The sequence below is a fragment of the Ascoidea rubescens genome (assembly GCF_001661345.1).
Source record: "Ascoidea rubescens DSM 1968 unplaced genomic scaffold ASCRUscaffold_1, whole genome shotgun sequence".
NCBI lineage: Eukaryota > Fungi > Ascomycota > Saccharomycetes > Ascoideales > Ascoideaceae > Ascoidea > Ascoidea rubescens.
The window spans coordinates 2,200,667-2,214,708 of NW_017962913.1; the positions used below are offsets into that span (position 1 = coordinate 2,200,667).

At 31.6% G+C, this 14,042-nt stretch overlaps 7 protein-coding genes across 7 annotated transcripts; 3 read left to right on the top strand and 4 right to left on the bottom strand.

The window, feature by feature from the left end:
- Window positions 1-1,451: 1,451 nt before the first annotated feature.
- On the bottom strand, window positions 1,452-3,008 carry ASCRUDRAFT_41975 (PLP-dependent aminotransferase family protein). The gene has a single exon (XM_020191028.1). It carries the CDS (start codon window positions 2,964-2,966, stop codon window positions 1,575-1,577), a length of 1,392 nt encoding a protein of 463 aa, XP_020050420.1. The 5' UTR covers window positions 2,967-3,008; the 3' UTR covers window positions 1,452-1,574.
- A 202-nt stretch (window positions 3,009-3,210) lies between these two features.
- On the bottom strand, window positions 3,211-4,020 carry GRX1 (dithiol glutaredoxin GRX1). Its single transcript, XM_020192445.1, has one exon. The coding sequence runs from the start codon at window positions 3,921-3,923 to the stop codon at window positions 3,612-3,614; it is 312 nt and encodes a 103-aa protein (XP_020050421.1). The 5' UTR covers window positions 3,924-4,020; the 3' UTR covers window positions 3,211-3,611.
- Window positions 4,021-4,271: 251 nt separating this feature from the next.
- ASCRUDRAFT_102716 (SPT2-domain-containing protein) lies at window positions 4,272-6,142 on the top strand. The gene has a single exon (XM_020188547.1). It carries the CDS (start codon window positions 4,481-4,483, stop codon window positions 5,975-5,977), a length of 1,497 nt encoding a protein of 498 aa, XP_020050422.1. The 5' UTR covers window positions 4,272-4,480; the 3' UTR covers window positions 5,978-6,142.
- A 423-nt stretch (window positions 6,143-6,565) lies between these two features.
- On the bottom strand, window positions 6,566-9,425 carry ASCRUDRAFT_73815 (uncharacterized protein). The gene has a single exon (XM_020192446.1). It carries the CDS (start codon window positions 9,239-9,241, stop codon window positions 6,638-6,640), a length of 2,604 nt encoding a protein of 867 aa, XP_020050423.1. The 5' UTR covers window positions 9,242-9,425; the 3' UTR covers window positions 6,566-6,637.
- A 689-nt stretch (window positions 9,426-10,114) lies between these two features.
- Window positions 10,115-10,843, top strand: ASCRUDRAFT_5990 (uncharacterized protein; the record flags this gene model as incomplete). Its single annotated transcript, XM_020191246.1, has 1 exon — window positions 10,115-10,843. One exon carries the CDS (start codon window positions 10,115-10,117, stop codon window positions 10,841-10,843), a length of 729 nt encoding a protein of 242 aa, XP_020050424.1.
- A 282-nt stretch (window positions 10,844-11,125) lies between these two features.
- On the bottom strand, window positions 11,126-12,208 carry LCP5 (small subunit rRNA maturation protein LCP5; the record flags this gene model as incomplete). The annotated part of the gene is made up of 1 exon (XM_020191247.1): window positions 11,126-12,208. The coding sequence occupies one exon, from the start codon at window positions 12,206-12,208 to the stop codon at window positions 11,126-11,128; it is 1,083 nt and encodes a 360-aa protein (XP_020050425.1).
- Window positions 12,209-12,464: 256 nt separating this feature from the next.
- On the top strand, window positions 12,465-13,326 carry NSA2 (rRNA-processing protein NSA2; the record flags this gene model as incomplete). The annotated part of the gene is made up of 2 exons (XM_020191490.1): window positions 12,465-12,467; window positions 12,541-13,326. The coding sequence occupies 2 exons, from the start codon at window positions 12,465-12,467 to the stop codon at window positions 13,324-13,326; spliced, it is 789 nt and encodes a 262-aa protein (XP_020050426.1).
- Between the last annotated feature and the right edge of the window lie 716 nt (window positions 13,327-14,042).

Here is a 14,042-nt window from a genome sequence, read left to right on the forward strand (position 1 = left end):
CATATCTGTATCAGCTCATTTTTCAGTATCTAAAACCATTTTTGAATTGGGTTTGATTTTAAGCCCAAAGGTTATCAATTATGTATAATCAATTTTAAGAGTTATCCATTTTAAAAAATTTGTATAATTAATTCTATCAGTTTTTTGTAATTATTTTTATTAACTATTCATTTTAAAAGCTTTTTTATGATCAGTTTTAACAGTTTTTTACGATCAGTTTTAATTATTATTCATTTTAACAGATTTTTATACTCAGTTTTAACGTTTATTCATTTTCACGGTTTTTAATTTTGAAAATTGACATTTTTAAAAATTTGTCGTAATTTTAATAGTTTTATGTGATCAATATTAACAATTTTTTATGATTGGGTTTAACAGTTATCAATTTTAAAAATCCTATTTGATCAAATTTAGCAGTTATTCATTTTAAAAGCTTTTTATAATTGATTTTGACAATCGGAACTTTTAAAAATCTTGTACCATTAATTTTAACAACTATCCAATTTAACAGCTTTTTATAACCAATTTTAGCAGCTATTCATTTTAAAAATTATTCATTTTAACTGCTATTCATTCTAAAAATCTTGCATGGTCAATTTTAACAGCTTTTTTAATTAAACAATAACAGTTTTGTATGATAAATTAGAATGTTTTTATCATCATTTTTCGGATTTAAAAATTAAAAAATTCAGCTTTTATAACTTTTTTTTTGGTTTTTCAATTATAATTCAAAATAATAAAAGCAAAATCTTTGCTAACCATAGCTGTAATACAAAAATACCAATCAAAAAAAAAGGAAGTAGAGAATGGAAGTAAAATATGGAATTAAAACAAAATAGAATATTGAAGAATGGAAGAAATATTTGAAATATAAAACCATGACTTTCTAGGTTTTTTCTCTTTTTCTTTTATTAATAATAGAAAGTGATCACAAACAGCTTTATTTTTGATTTAGCAAATATAGTAAAAAATTCAACAAAAATAATAATAAAAAATAATTAATCCTCAGAAAATGTTTGATACAGCATGTTTTTTTAACTAATTTATGAATTCTAGCAACTGTAAACGAATAAAAACTCTTCAATAGAAGAATATTAAAGACATCCCAAACCCACCCTCAAACGTTTATTTCACTAATTTATAGAAATTGTTTTGATTTTACTGTATTTGAGAAAACATCGATATTATTTTATTGCTTTTGAACTGATTTAACTGGAGACAAAGCAAACAAAACTGTTGAATTTATGTTTCTATTATTACCCAATCTCTTTGGCTGATATTCCAACTAGTTTAAACAATTAAGCAGAATCCGTTAATATTTATATTGTCTAGAAAAATAGCATATATCTGGATATTTCTTTATCAACTTTTTTCAAGCCACCAAATCTTTTTCTTTAATCAGCTTAAAACTTTCTTTTACACGAAAATTAAAAATAACCAGAGAAGAGGATCTACATATTATTTGAAGACATTATGCATGTATGCGCATTTGCGCATTGACATGCATTAAAAATTTATATTTCTTTATATTTTTATATTTTATGTGGGTTTTGATACCATTACATTTATCATGTCTAACTAGATAACTCGTTTTTAAGGTCGATCAATGTTTTGGCTAATCTCTCAGCAGCTTTGTTCATGTCCTCCACAGTAGCAGAGGCATATGTAGCTCTGAAACCAGCAGTTTTCAATTTTTCTGATGGTGGGACAATAAACCACCCACCTTTAGCTAGAATTACATTATTATCAATTGTTTTTTCGTAAACTTTCTCTTCAAAGATAGATGCCCATTGTTCTTCGGAAAAGTCCTTGCTTGGTTTGGGAAACTTTTCAATATCAATTTTTATCCACAAAAACATTCCACTGGCTGGACAATTCCACGAACATAAGTCCTTTGGCAAATACTTCTCAAAGGATTTCATTAAGGAATCTCTTCGGGAAGTGTATAATAGTCTTATTTTTTCTAGCCATTTAAGGTAGCCTAAGTCGCCCCATTTTGTTAGTATTGTGTAAATAATTAGCTGGGAAATACCTGAAGCAGTTTGTATGTTCACTTCATTTTGTCTTAAAATTCGTTCAACGAATATTTCATTTGCTGTGACCCAACTAGTTCTTGAGCCCGGTAACATGACTTTTGAAAATGAATCTAGTCTAACAACTCTTCCATCGGTATCAAGACTTAATAGACTTGGAACCAAATTTTTTGTAAAGTTTTCCGAAGTAAACTCGCCTTTGACTGGGCTTCCTAATTGCAAAAAATAATAAGGTTCATCTTCAACTATTAGGATATCGTGTTTTTGACAAACTCGGTAAAATTGTTTTCTTCTCTCTAGAGACATTGTAATACCAGTTGGATTTTGGCCTGTTGGCATTGTATATATTAGTTTAGGTTTAGGAATTGATTTTGAAGAAAGGTGCCAATTAGTCAACAAATTATCTAGTTTTTCAGCAACGATGCCACCAGAATCAAGAGCCACTGGCACAACATTTAATTTAAATGGAATAGCTGTCTCCAAAGCCGTTGGGTAAGTTTGTTCTTCTATTAAAATTGTATCATTTTGATTGCAAATAGTTCGTAGGACAGCATCTAGAGATTGAGTTGAGCCAGCAGTGATGATAGTATCCCAATTTTTATAAGGAGGATTGTGAATTGAAGCAGTGTGTGTTTTGACCCATTTACTTAGGTAAGTTGAGCCAATTGATGGACCATATTGTAATGATTCGTATAGTGAAGTGTTTGGTAGTTCACCCAAGGCAACAGATTCAAAATTTGTGAAATTTGATTCAACAGTTGGATAATCAATTGAGATATTGTTACATGGGAAAACAGATTGATGAGGTAAACCCCCACCTAGTGAGACTACGCCAGGTTTTCGTAAATGAACATGTAATTTTTTCAAAGCAGAGGGGTTTCTTAATTTTGCCTCATCTGATAAGAAATTAGTCCAGTTCTGAGGTTTTTTCATTATTAGTAAGTAAACAAAAAAGTGATAGTTAATGTACAAGATTAATGGATGAAATTACTAAGGGGAGCTATTCTTTATATATAACAAAATAAAAGTTGGAAACATTTTACAATAAGAAAGTTTAAAACGATATTAGTAAAACATTGAAGAAATTAAGCAAGTAGATAAGAGAATGAGTCAGATTCAAGATACGAGCAATAAAAACCATAGATTTCGACTTTTGATAGTGAAATTAATTTGGTTTGACCAATGGGAGCCCAGCACAAAGTTATCACCAAATAGGAAGTGCCTACGATGTTTAACTTATTAAAACCAAATACAGTTTGTGATTATTAAGCTAAAGGGAACTTGAAGAAACTTTCGGGAAATAGAAAAATGATTATTTAATGTGGATTAAAAATGAAGTAATGAAGTTAGGTTTTGTTTACTATGCATTCAATTTGCATTTTACTTGTATTTCATTTGGACTGCCTACATTAAATAGGGTTGAACTTGTACTATGAATAAATAGTGTGGATTAAACGAGACTTTCTGGAAAATATATACCCACTGTGAAATGTGAAATGTGAAATGTGAAATATATAATTTGTAATTTATAGATAATAATATAAAAACCTATGAATTTATGAATACATCGGTAATGATCTATAATTTTAAAACTCTTTCCAACTTTCCACTTGATTTCAACAGTTGCAAATCAGAGTTACCACCGATGTGTTTACCATCAATGAAAATATTTGGAACAGTAGATTGGTTGGTGATTTCCTTTAAAGCACTTTGAATCTCGCTACCATCGCTGATTTTGTTCAATTGCAATACATAAGGTTTTTGTTTCAAATCGTCAAAGGTCTGTAGAGTAGCCTGGCAGTATGGACAGTATGTCTTTGAGGCAATAAAAATGTGATTTGAGTTGATGAGATTTTGGACTTTGGTCAAGACTTCTTTGGAGAAAGACATTTTGGAACTGCTGGTATACCTGCTGTTGATTGCACTAAAGAAATAAAAGAGAAGGATGATTGTGAAGAGAGCCACTGCAACGTCCATGCCTCTTGTTTTATACCGGATTTTGAATCGCAAAGTGCTGGCGAATGAGCACTCATTTCCAGCTGCTTGGAGAGAAAACAGAACCACAGCTGTGGATCGCCGACTAAAGCAGCTGAGGCCGGATGTTGTGTGGCAGGTCGTTTGGTGCTCGGTTCGAGATGTTCACGTCCGTCTAGTTTTCGACGTCACAACCTTCCGTCACCGCATTACGTCAAACGTAAGTTCGGCTGCTGTACGCGTGTGCGTGCATGAATCTACAGCTATGCCCGCGCACGAGCGAGCAACGGATTTGCGGTGTATGGATTTTCCAGCCGTGAATCATGAGCACAATTGTTTTATTGTTTTAGCCTGCTTTGATGGATTATTTATTGGGTGCCTGTTTATTTGTAAGTATTCTCTTTAGCTGCACCAGATACCTCTGCTCTATCCATCTATATTACCAAACCACACCAGCGTAAATCCAGAAGAAAATGAACTTTGGCACTTTGTTATCTCAAGTCAAGAATAATGGCAAGGTCTCATCTTCGTCTTCCTCCTCAAGTTCAGCCTTGAAATCAAATGCTGCTAAAAACCTACCTTCTTTCACACAAGTCAACAACCAAAGTGCTTCAAAATCAAACTATGATAGCAGACTCAGCTACTCTACTAATATTGACCCTTCGGTTGCACGACTAAAAGCTGCTAGAAGATCTGAAAGGGAAAAGGAAGAGAGTGTCAGGAAGAAAAGCACTGCTAGCTTGTCTGCAAAGAAAGCTTCAACTAAAAATTCTTCCAGAAAACCTGCCACCTCTAATGCCAACACTAGCAGCAATAAAATTTACAAGAGCACCTCATTTGGAAGAACTAAGACATCTGCTAATGACTTCAAAGACCAACCCTTGAGACCTGCAGTAGTCAGAAAAAAAATAAAATTCAGTGATTTGATGAAAACCGCTGAAAAAATCGATGCCTCCAAGCTTTCAATAACTCCATCTTTTAAAAAGAAAACTCCCAATAATCCAAGAACTCCTTCCAAACCTTCACCACCAGCAAATGCTGCTCAACCACTAAAGAAAAAACCCATTACTCTGAGTCCTAAAGCAAGATCTCCAATCCCCACCAATAATAATAATAATAATAATAATAATAATAATAATAATAATAATAATAATAATAATAATAATAATAATAATAATAATAATAACAATAATAACAATAATAATAATAATAATAATTCTCGTTTACCAAATAATGCCAAATCTAAAAGCTTGCCCCCACCATCTTCGAATGATCGTCATTCTAATAACCGCAACCATAGCCATAACAACAACATGAATAATAGATCTGTTCACCCAGCAAAAAAACCAAACGAACCTATTCCCTTTACTGGCCCATCCAAAGAAGTCCAAAAACAACTAGCAGCAATCAGAAAGAGAAAACTACAGAAAAAGAGATTTGGCTCCGATTTTAGAGAAGCAAATGAAGAAGATGACGATTTCATTGTCTCTGATTCTGAAGACGTTGGCGGAGACTATGGAGGCGCTCCAGTCAAAAGAAAACACTCTTCTGGCCTATCTGGCTCATCTGCTTATAGAAATAGCCAAAGATCTTCAAAACCACTGGCCCCAACAAAGAAAAGAAGATATTCTGATGATGATCGTTACAGCTCTCGTCCAAGTCGTGGCAATTCTCGTCACAGAGACTATGACGATTATGATGACTATGACGATGATGATGGCTTTGTGGAAAACGACGATCCTGGTTATGACAGAGACGAAATTTGGAACATCTTTCATGGCCACAAACCAAGAAATCAATATTATGATTTTGACGATGATCTATCAGATATGGAAGCTACTGGTAACGATGTTTTTGCCGAAGAAGCTTATTCTTCCAAACAAGCAAGGGAAGAAGAACTAAGAGAAAAACTAAGAGAAAAGAAAAGAATTCAAGCAAAAAAAGCAAAACTTCAAAACATTAAAAAATAAAACCAACAAGATAATTTATTCTCTATAATCATAATTATCATTAAAAACAAATAAAAGATTTTGAAATATTAGTTTTACAAAAACTTTTTTGAAAGAATATTACATTTCAACTCTTATAGCTCAAAACAAAGAAAAAAAAGAAAAAAAAAAACATTTATCTGCAATTTAATTTCCTTTAAAAATTTTGGTTCTCATTTTTGCTTTACTTTTTATTCAAAAATTCTGTAAATTTAATTCTTATATTATTCCAATTCAATTTCATTTCATTCTATTCTCAGTTTATTATAATTTTTTTATATTCTGTTTAGTTTTCTTTTTTTATTTAATTTATTTATCATTGGTTTTTTTATCTATTTTTTTTTTAATTTCAAAGGATATTCAACTGCATTTCAATTTTTTAACTTCATTCTAAATAATCTCTTTTTTTACTAATTTTTGTTTTTGATTCTTTCAACTCTTTATTCTCATTATAGTTGATAAAATTTAGCATTTTCGAACTTTAGCCAATAAATGACTCTTTTCATTATTGAATAGTTAATATTTTAATTGGATTTATATTATACATTCTATCTTCTCATTCAAATTATTTGAATTAATAAAAAACTCTATATTAAATACAATTACTATTAGTAAATTTTAGATACCAAAAAAAACATAAAATCAAATATTATCTCCTCCCTTTAATGCCCAAAATTGTCTTCTTTCAGCTTTATTTGCTTTAGACATTTCTAACTCTGACAAACTTTGGATTTTATCATTCTCTGACTTTTGATTGTCTGTCTTTTGCAATTTAACTGTAGTTATTTGAAAATCGGAAGAATCAACAAGATCAAATTTCCTTTTATTATTTGTTAAATTATTAGTCAAATAGTTGCTGTTCAAAGTGTTTGAAAGATTTTTGTTATCAAAATGAGAGTCATCTGTTTCAAAACTATCGTCTGATCCATCTATCACAATTACTTCTTCTTTTGTATCACTTTCACTATCTGAAATATTCATAAACTGATCAACAGTAATATTTTGACGATTAACATTTTCAGTGTTTTTTTTATTACTGTTCTGAATTAATTTTTGTTTTTTAGCTTCTCTTACTTTTTTTAAACCATCTAATTTTGATTCTCTAACTGTTTTAATTGCCTCGATTCTTGAGCTCTTTTTAGTTTTCTTTTCTTTTTTGGCTTTCTTTTCGGGAACTTCTGTTGGTGTTTCTTCTAAATCTGAGCTGTCTATTATAATAACTTCAGCTTCACCATTAGTAAGCTGTTCAGTTTTAGTTTTAGTTTCCATTTCCATTTCCATTTGTAATTTTAATTTTTGTTTTTGTAATCTTGCTTGACGTTTTTTCTCTTTCAATTTTTCCCTTTTTCTTTCCATTTTTCTTTGCTTTTTTGTATTACGCGGTTCTTGGTTATCTTGGTTCTCTTGATTATCTTGGTTACTTTGTTTATCCTTTTTAGCAGTCTTTTTCCTTTTTTGAATATTTTCAATAACATTAACAGTATTTGAATTTAGATCCTCATCACTCAAATCTGAATAAAAGTGGATGCCGCTAATGGCATCAGATGTTAGAGGAGGTAGTTTATTTTTATGTTCGATTTCATTGAAAAAGGAGTCATTATCTATGATTGCAATATTTATGACTAAGTTTCTATCATCATTAAAACTTCTATTTTCGCCCTTATATTTGATTACATCACCCAATAAGGTCTTTCCAAATCTTTCTTTATAAGTGGTAGGAGATAGTTCGTAACATTTTGTAGTTAACAATTGAAAAGCACCGGAAAAGGCCTTTTTGATATCAATTATGTTAAAAGTGCCTCTACTGATATTGTTTTTAGGATCTAAAGGATCTTGAATAGATAGACCAAAAGTGGTTCTTGTTTTCAATTCTGAGTAGTTCTGTTTTGGTAAATAACAGCAGCCTCTTTTGTTTGAGACACAAATTGCAATGTTTTCGTAATTGAAATTTCTGCCATATAGTTCAAAGAACTCTATTAGCAAGATACCTAAATTTTCTTTTGCTAGAATTGTGCTTGAAGACAATTTTGGGTGTAGGTTTAGGAAATTGTAGACTAGGCAAATGATTGAAAAGCCACCTAAACCACCAAGATGAACATTGTTTAGTCTTCTTGAGGCAAGAAAAACTTTAATGATGAGAACCAATTCTCTCAAGCCATCGGTTTCAACTAACCAAGATCTAATTAGTTTTGCGGCTTCAATGCCATTAGTTCTTTCAAACGAGATATCGATATGAATTTTAGAATGGATATGGATTAGTTTGATGATCGGCACTTTTGCCTTTGCGATGACTTCCAAGTTTGAGAATAAGCCAGTTTTTCTTAAAGCTGAGGATAGAGCATATAGTTTTGATCTATTCTCTTTGTTGCCGAATTTTGATACCACAACCATATCGATATCTGAGCCAGGCAAGTATAAATCAGTGGCATAGGAACCAAAAACATGAACTTTAGTATCAGGCCAAAAATTTGTTATTATCGAGCTTAAGGTTTCAAAGCAATTATTACGAAGTTTGATTTCTTCCTTTGTTGGGGATATAAAACTGACAAAGTCTTCAATTTCAGTATTTAGCAAATCTGGTATGCTTCTTAGTTCTGAGTGATCATGATCTCGAAGCCAGAATACTTTGTTATTAATGGGACGAAGATTTGATTGAGATTCAGTGTGTTCATCGTCAGTGTTCTTTCCAAAGGTGTCGCTATCAGAACCAAGCTGGATAGCTGAGTCGTCAAAGTCTTTATAGTCGTCATATTTATTATAGTCTGTTTCAGTGGGTATTTTCGGATGTTTATGAGATTTATGAGACTCACGAGATTCATCTGGTTTTCTTGTTATCTTTTTGGATTTAGATTTAGATTTTATGTCAGTGTATTTTGAAGCAGACTGATCATCAGAATCAGAAAAGTCAAAGCCAATGAAATCTTCGTTGTGTGCTAAGTCGTCCTGGAGATTGATCCTTTTAACAGAGCTGTTTTGCTGAACTATGGCCACTGATTCCTGGTTATGTTTCAGAGAACCATCTACATAACTTTCGCTATCAAGATCTATTATATTCCCAATACTCAAGTCCAAGACGATTTCTTGGTCGCAAATTGCAAAGGGGTCGTTTTGATTGGACATTGAACCCGAATTCGAAAGCAGTATTGCATCTACAGCTTTTATGCCATTACCACTGTAGGTGTGGTCGCCATTAATGTTCTCTATCTTTGCATCCGCTATATTGTCTATCAGTATACTGTGGTCCATTGCTTTTATTATAGTGAATTTGACGAAAGGGCAAACGAACAAAACAAACTGCTAGGTGTATGAAATAGAGCAGCTTGAATCAGAAAAAATTTGTTATAAGCTTTTGTCTTTAGCTGAATTTCATATAAGTTCAGCGGATAATGAATAAGAAACGAAAGAGGATTCCAAATTGGATTAAGATTGGATTAAGATTGGGTTGGAATTGAAAAAAATGAATTAAAACTGATAAAAAAACCAATTAAAATTTGAATTAACTCAAAATTTCTTGCGGTTTTCCAAATATTTTTTTTTGGATTTAGAGTTAAGTGCGCAAAAAACCGTTTCTGGAGGGAAAACTGCATATTGGAACTTGAAAAAAACTCTCCCGTCCTGATAAGACGGGGCAATCAGAAGCAGTGGACAGAAACGTCCATAGAAAGTTGAAGAAAGCTGAAGAAAGTTGTTAAAAAGTTGCAAAAGGTTGCAAAAAAGGTGGAAAGAAGGTTGGGTCTTGCAAAGAAAGCACTAGCGACAATCAAGAGAAGAGTGAGAGGCTGTTGGATGTGCTGGTATATAAGGCGATGAGTGTGCTGGTGCTGAAGCAGGAGCACCAGAATAGTTGGAATAGCTATATTAACAGCCATAATAACAGCCATAAATCAAAATAACACAATGTTGACGAAGGACTCCAGAATAGCTGTCTGTTGTGGCAGCGAGACTGTTGCTCGAAGAGATTGGAGCCATTTTGCAGCTGAACTACGGCTCTTGTGCCATGTAAGTCTCTTATCGTTTGCTGATTTGTTTTATGAAGAACCAGTTATTAACTCAGCTCTCTTCTCTCAGTCTGTTCAAATCCACTGGTATTTGGGAAACATCGTCATAGTGGTTGGAACCATGGGCCACACTTTGACCACTTTATATTCGTTCAGATGCCCCCAGCTAGTTTATCTTCCTGACTTCTTCTATGAGATCACTTTCACATCCATAATATTTGTCTACTCAATAGTTATCTGGAAAAGCTACTCGACCACTGCCAGAACAACCACCAAACGTAACAACTATTTTGTTCCATCAAGGTTGTCTCGATTCAACAGCTTTATCAGCCAGCTATCGTCTGATCAAAATGTCCACTACCTCCTCCTTGCAATCCTAATCAATGCTGCTGATTTTGTCTCATATCTCCAGATTTTGTATTTATTGCCCTTCATGGTTTATTCTCTCTTTCATGTCACCAGCTACACAAAGGATCACATCTTGCCAATCTTGCCATACATCAACGACAAATCCTTGAATAACTTGATATCAACCTTTGATAAATTAGTTGTTTTTTTCCAATTATCTCAGTTTAATATTGTATCCAATTTAGAAGTCATTTTTCTTATCAATTTGCTAGTTTTTACGCTTCTGATTTATCTAAATTTCTTAAATTCATTCAACTCATTCATTCCCTTCCCTCCGCCAAATCTTATCAAGAAAACCGATAATAATAGCAGAATTATTTATTATCTGTATATATCTGCTATCTATTGTTACTTTATCAAACATAACTATAACATTAAACCCTCAATGAAAAAAGTTATTAAAAATTACGGTTTTCTTGAAACTCTCATCAACCATCTTTAAGATCTTTCCAATAAATTTATAAATTTATAAATTTATAAATTTATTTTCTCCACAACCTTTAGTCTTTTTTTCTTTTCTTTCTTTATTACAGCACAATCTGCATTTTTTTAATAACTAATCATCAAACTTACATCAAGTCCTTCTTTGCTTTTCATTATCATTTCATTTTTTTTTTCAGTTGTTTTATTTCTTTTACTTTACTTTATCTCTTCCCACGTATTTCATTCATTTCTCATCAATATAGATATTTTTTAATAAATTACAACAAAATCTAATTGCTTTCTAACGACGTCTTTTAGCTTTTGACCAAGCCGATGATGAATTATCACTTCTCTTTCTCTTAAAATCACTAGACTTGAAACTCTTGGAGTTGTTAAATATAGAAAAATCCTCACCACCAAAAACATTCAATTGCTTCTGTCTTGATTCTCTACCACTTTTCTTTCTTTGGCTCTTTGAACTTGGTAATCTAACAAAGTTATTCTCTTCATAATCTTGAATCTCCCTTTCCTTTTCTCTATCCCTATTGGTTTTAACTCCACCTCTGCCATGATTAACAATCGTAGATCCAATCGAGGCCTCTAATAATGGCGCGTTTCCATATTCCTTTAAATATTCATCCATTGATTGAATTCTCTTGTTCTTACTCTTCATTGGTTTGTCTAATGAATCCTTATTGGATGTTGGTGGTGCAACTGCTGATATCCTTGGTGGTTTATATTTTTCATTCAAATTTGATGTTGAAACATTTTCCTTTTCACTCGTACTTTTAATAGTTTTAATCAATGATTGAGTATCAGGTTTGAAATTCAACTCATCATCACTATCACTGTCACCATCATTATCACTGCTATCATTTTCATTTATGCTTTGAGAAGCTATCGACTTGGGCTTTTTATCCAGTTCCTGGCTATCTTTTTCCATTCGTTTATATGTATTCACGATTTTATCAAATTGATAATTCAATTTTTTTTCCAAACTTTTTACACCTCTTTCAAGTATCACTCTTTGCGTAACTGTATTCTCTATTGATTTGTTTAATATTTTTTCGATTTCCACACCTTTCTCACCATCCTTTGTATTTTCATCGCTCTTTTCAAGATGATGATCTAATAGCTCAACTTTAGATAATATAATCAATGCCAAATTGTTTATATATGACAATAACGACGAATTCTTCAATGCCAATAACGACATTCCCTTAAGCTTATTATTTTTGTTTTTTTCACTCTCAAGAAGCAAATCCTCTACAAGTTTGGGTATCTTATCTTTTTGCAATAAACCAGAAGCATTTTTTTGAGATGCACAGGCCTTCTCAACTGACGCTGTCATCTTAACAAGTAGCTGATCCAAATCTAGAGCCATAATATAATGTAGTGTAATTTTATATATTTGATATATTAGATCAATATCAATATCAATATAGGAAGATTATTCACCCAATTTTTTTATCAAAAACGAAAAATCTCAAAAATCTGCACAATTTTTTTTCATGTAAACAATCACGTGAGAACATCAAAAAATTTCAAATTTTTTTTATCAGCTTTTATCTTTAATCAGAAAAAAAAATATCGTTATAACAGACTTTAAAAAGGAAGTAAAATCGATAGAATAACTTGAAATGGTATGTTTTGGTATTCCTATGATGAATGGAGCGTTCTATAGTGCTGCTGAGTTACTGACATTGTTTTTAATAGCCTCAAAACGAATATATTGAACAACATATAAAACAACATGGTCGAAGACTTGATCATGAAGAAAGAAAACGTAAGAAAGAAGCAAGAGAGTCACATAGAATTTCCAAAGATGCTCAAAGATTAACTGGCTGGAGAGGTAAACAGTTTGCTAAGAAACGTTATGCCGAAAAGGTATCAATGAAAAAGAAAATCAGAGCTCACGAACAAAGCAAAATTAAAGGGCCTACTAATGATAACAACGATAATAAAGAAGCCTTACCAACGTATCTTTTGGATCGTCAAGAGCAGAATACTGCAAAGGCTATATCCTCAAGTATAAAACAAAAAAGATTGGAAAAACTTGATAAATTCTCTGTTCCATTACCAAGAGTCAGAGGTATTTCTGAAGAAGAAATGTTCAAAGTGATCAAAACAGGTAAGAAGACAAAGAAGAAGAGTTGGAAGAGAATGATAACCAAACACACATTTGTCGGTGATAATTTCACCAGAAAACCAGTTAAGTTGGAAAGAATTATCAGACCAAGTGCACTCAGACAAAAGAAGGCTAATGTGACGCATCCAGAGTTGGGTGTTACAGTGTTCTTACCCATTTTGAGTGTGAAAAAGAATCCTCAGAGTGCAATGTATACTCAATTGGGTGTATTGACTAAAGGTACCATCATCGAAGTCAATGTCAGTGAATTAGGAATGGTTACTGCTGGTGGTAAAGTTGTTTGGGGTAAGTATGCTCAGATAACCAATGAACCGGATCGTGATGGTTGTGTTAATGCTGTTTTATTGGTTTAATTTACTATTTTGTCATCATGATACTATTATAACTGTTATTGTTTTAGAAATTATACTGTTGCGGCTTTTTTTTTCATTTTTTTTTTTCATTTCTATTCAAGCAATTATCTTTAATTCAATCTGATTATTCTTTTAGTTTTATGTAATGATGTGGAGAGAATACGGTAGTGATACTCAGTTATTAATCTAAAGACAGATGTTTGATAGTTTTTTCAGTTTAGACTTTATTTTATGAAAAACATTGGAAGGGACAATATTAGTACTGCTATTGAAAATTTAAGTAAAGATATAATTAAGTAAAAATAATAAATAAGATTATATTTAAAAATATTTGACAAAAAAAAGCAAGAGAGACAAAAAAAAGGACTAAACGAGCTAAATATAATGAGGTATTAAATAGGAAAAAAAAAACGCATTTTCTGTCAACCAGTAAGAAAATAAAATTGTATTAAATAGAGATAACAATAGACAAATTAAATAATCAAATAAGATTTGGGGAAATAAAAATATTTTCATGAAAAGCACTGATAATTAATAAAGATAAACTAAAGAAACAAAATGAGGCAGGTGAAAGAAAAAATAAAGATTAAGATTGAAATTCGAGTAACAGAGATAATAATAATAATAATAATAATAATAATAATAATAATAATGGTGATAATAGTGATAATAAATATGAAGGAAATTATATTAATTTTAATAAAATAAAACAAGAA

Coding starts and splice junctions, on each gene's coding strand:
- ASCRUDRAFT_41975 (XM_020191028.1), bottom strand. CDS start 2,966: ATGAAAAAACCTCAGAACTGGACTAATTTCTTATCAGATGAGGCAAAA.
- GRX1 (XM_020192445.1), bottom strand. CDS start 3,923: ATGTCTTTCTCCAAAGAAGTCTTGACCAAAGTCCAAAATCTCATCAAC.
- ASCRUDRAFT_102716 (XM_020188547.1), top strand. CDS start 4,481: ATGAACTTTGGCACTTTGTTATCTCAAGTCAAGAATAATGGCAAGGTC.
- ASCRUDRAFT_73815 (XM_020192446.1), bottom strand. CDS start 9,241: ATGGACCACAGTATACTGATAGACAATATAGCGGATGCAAAGATAGAG.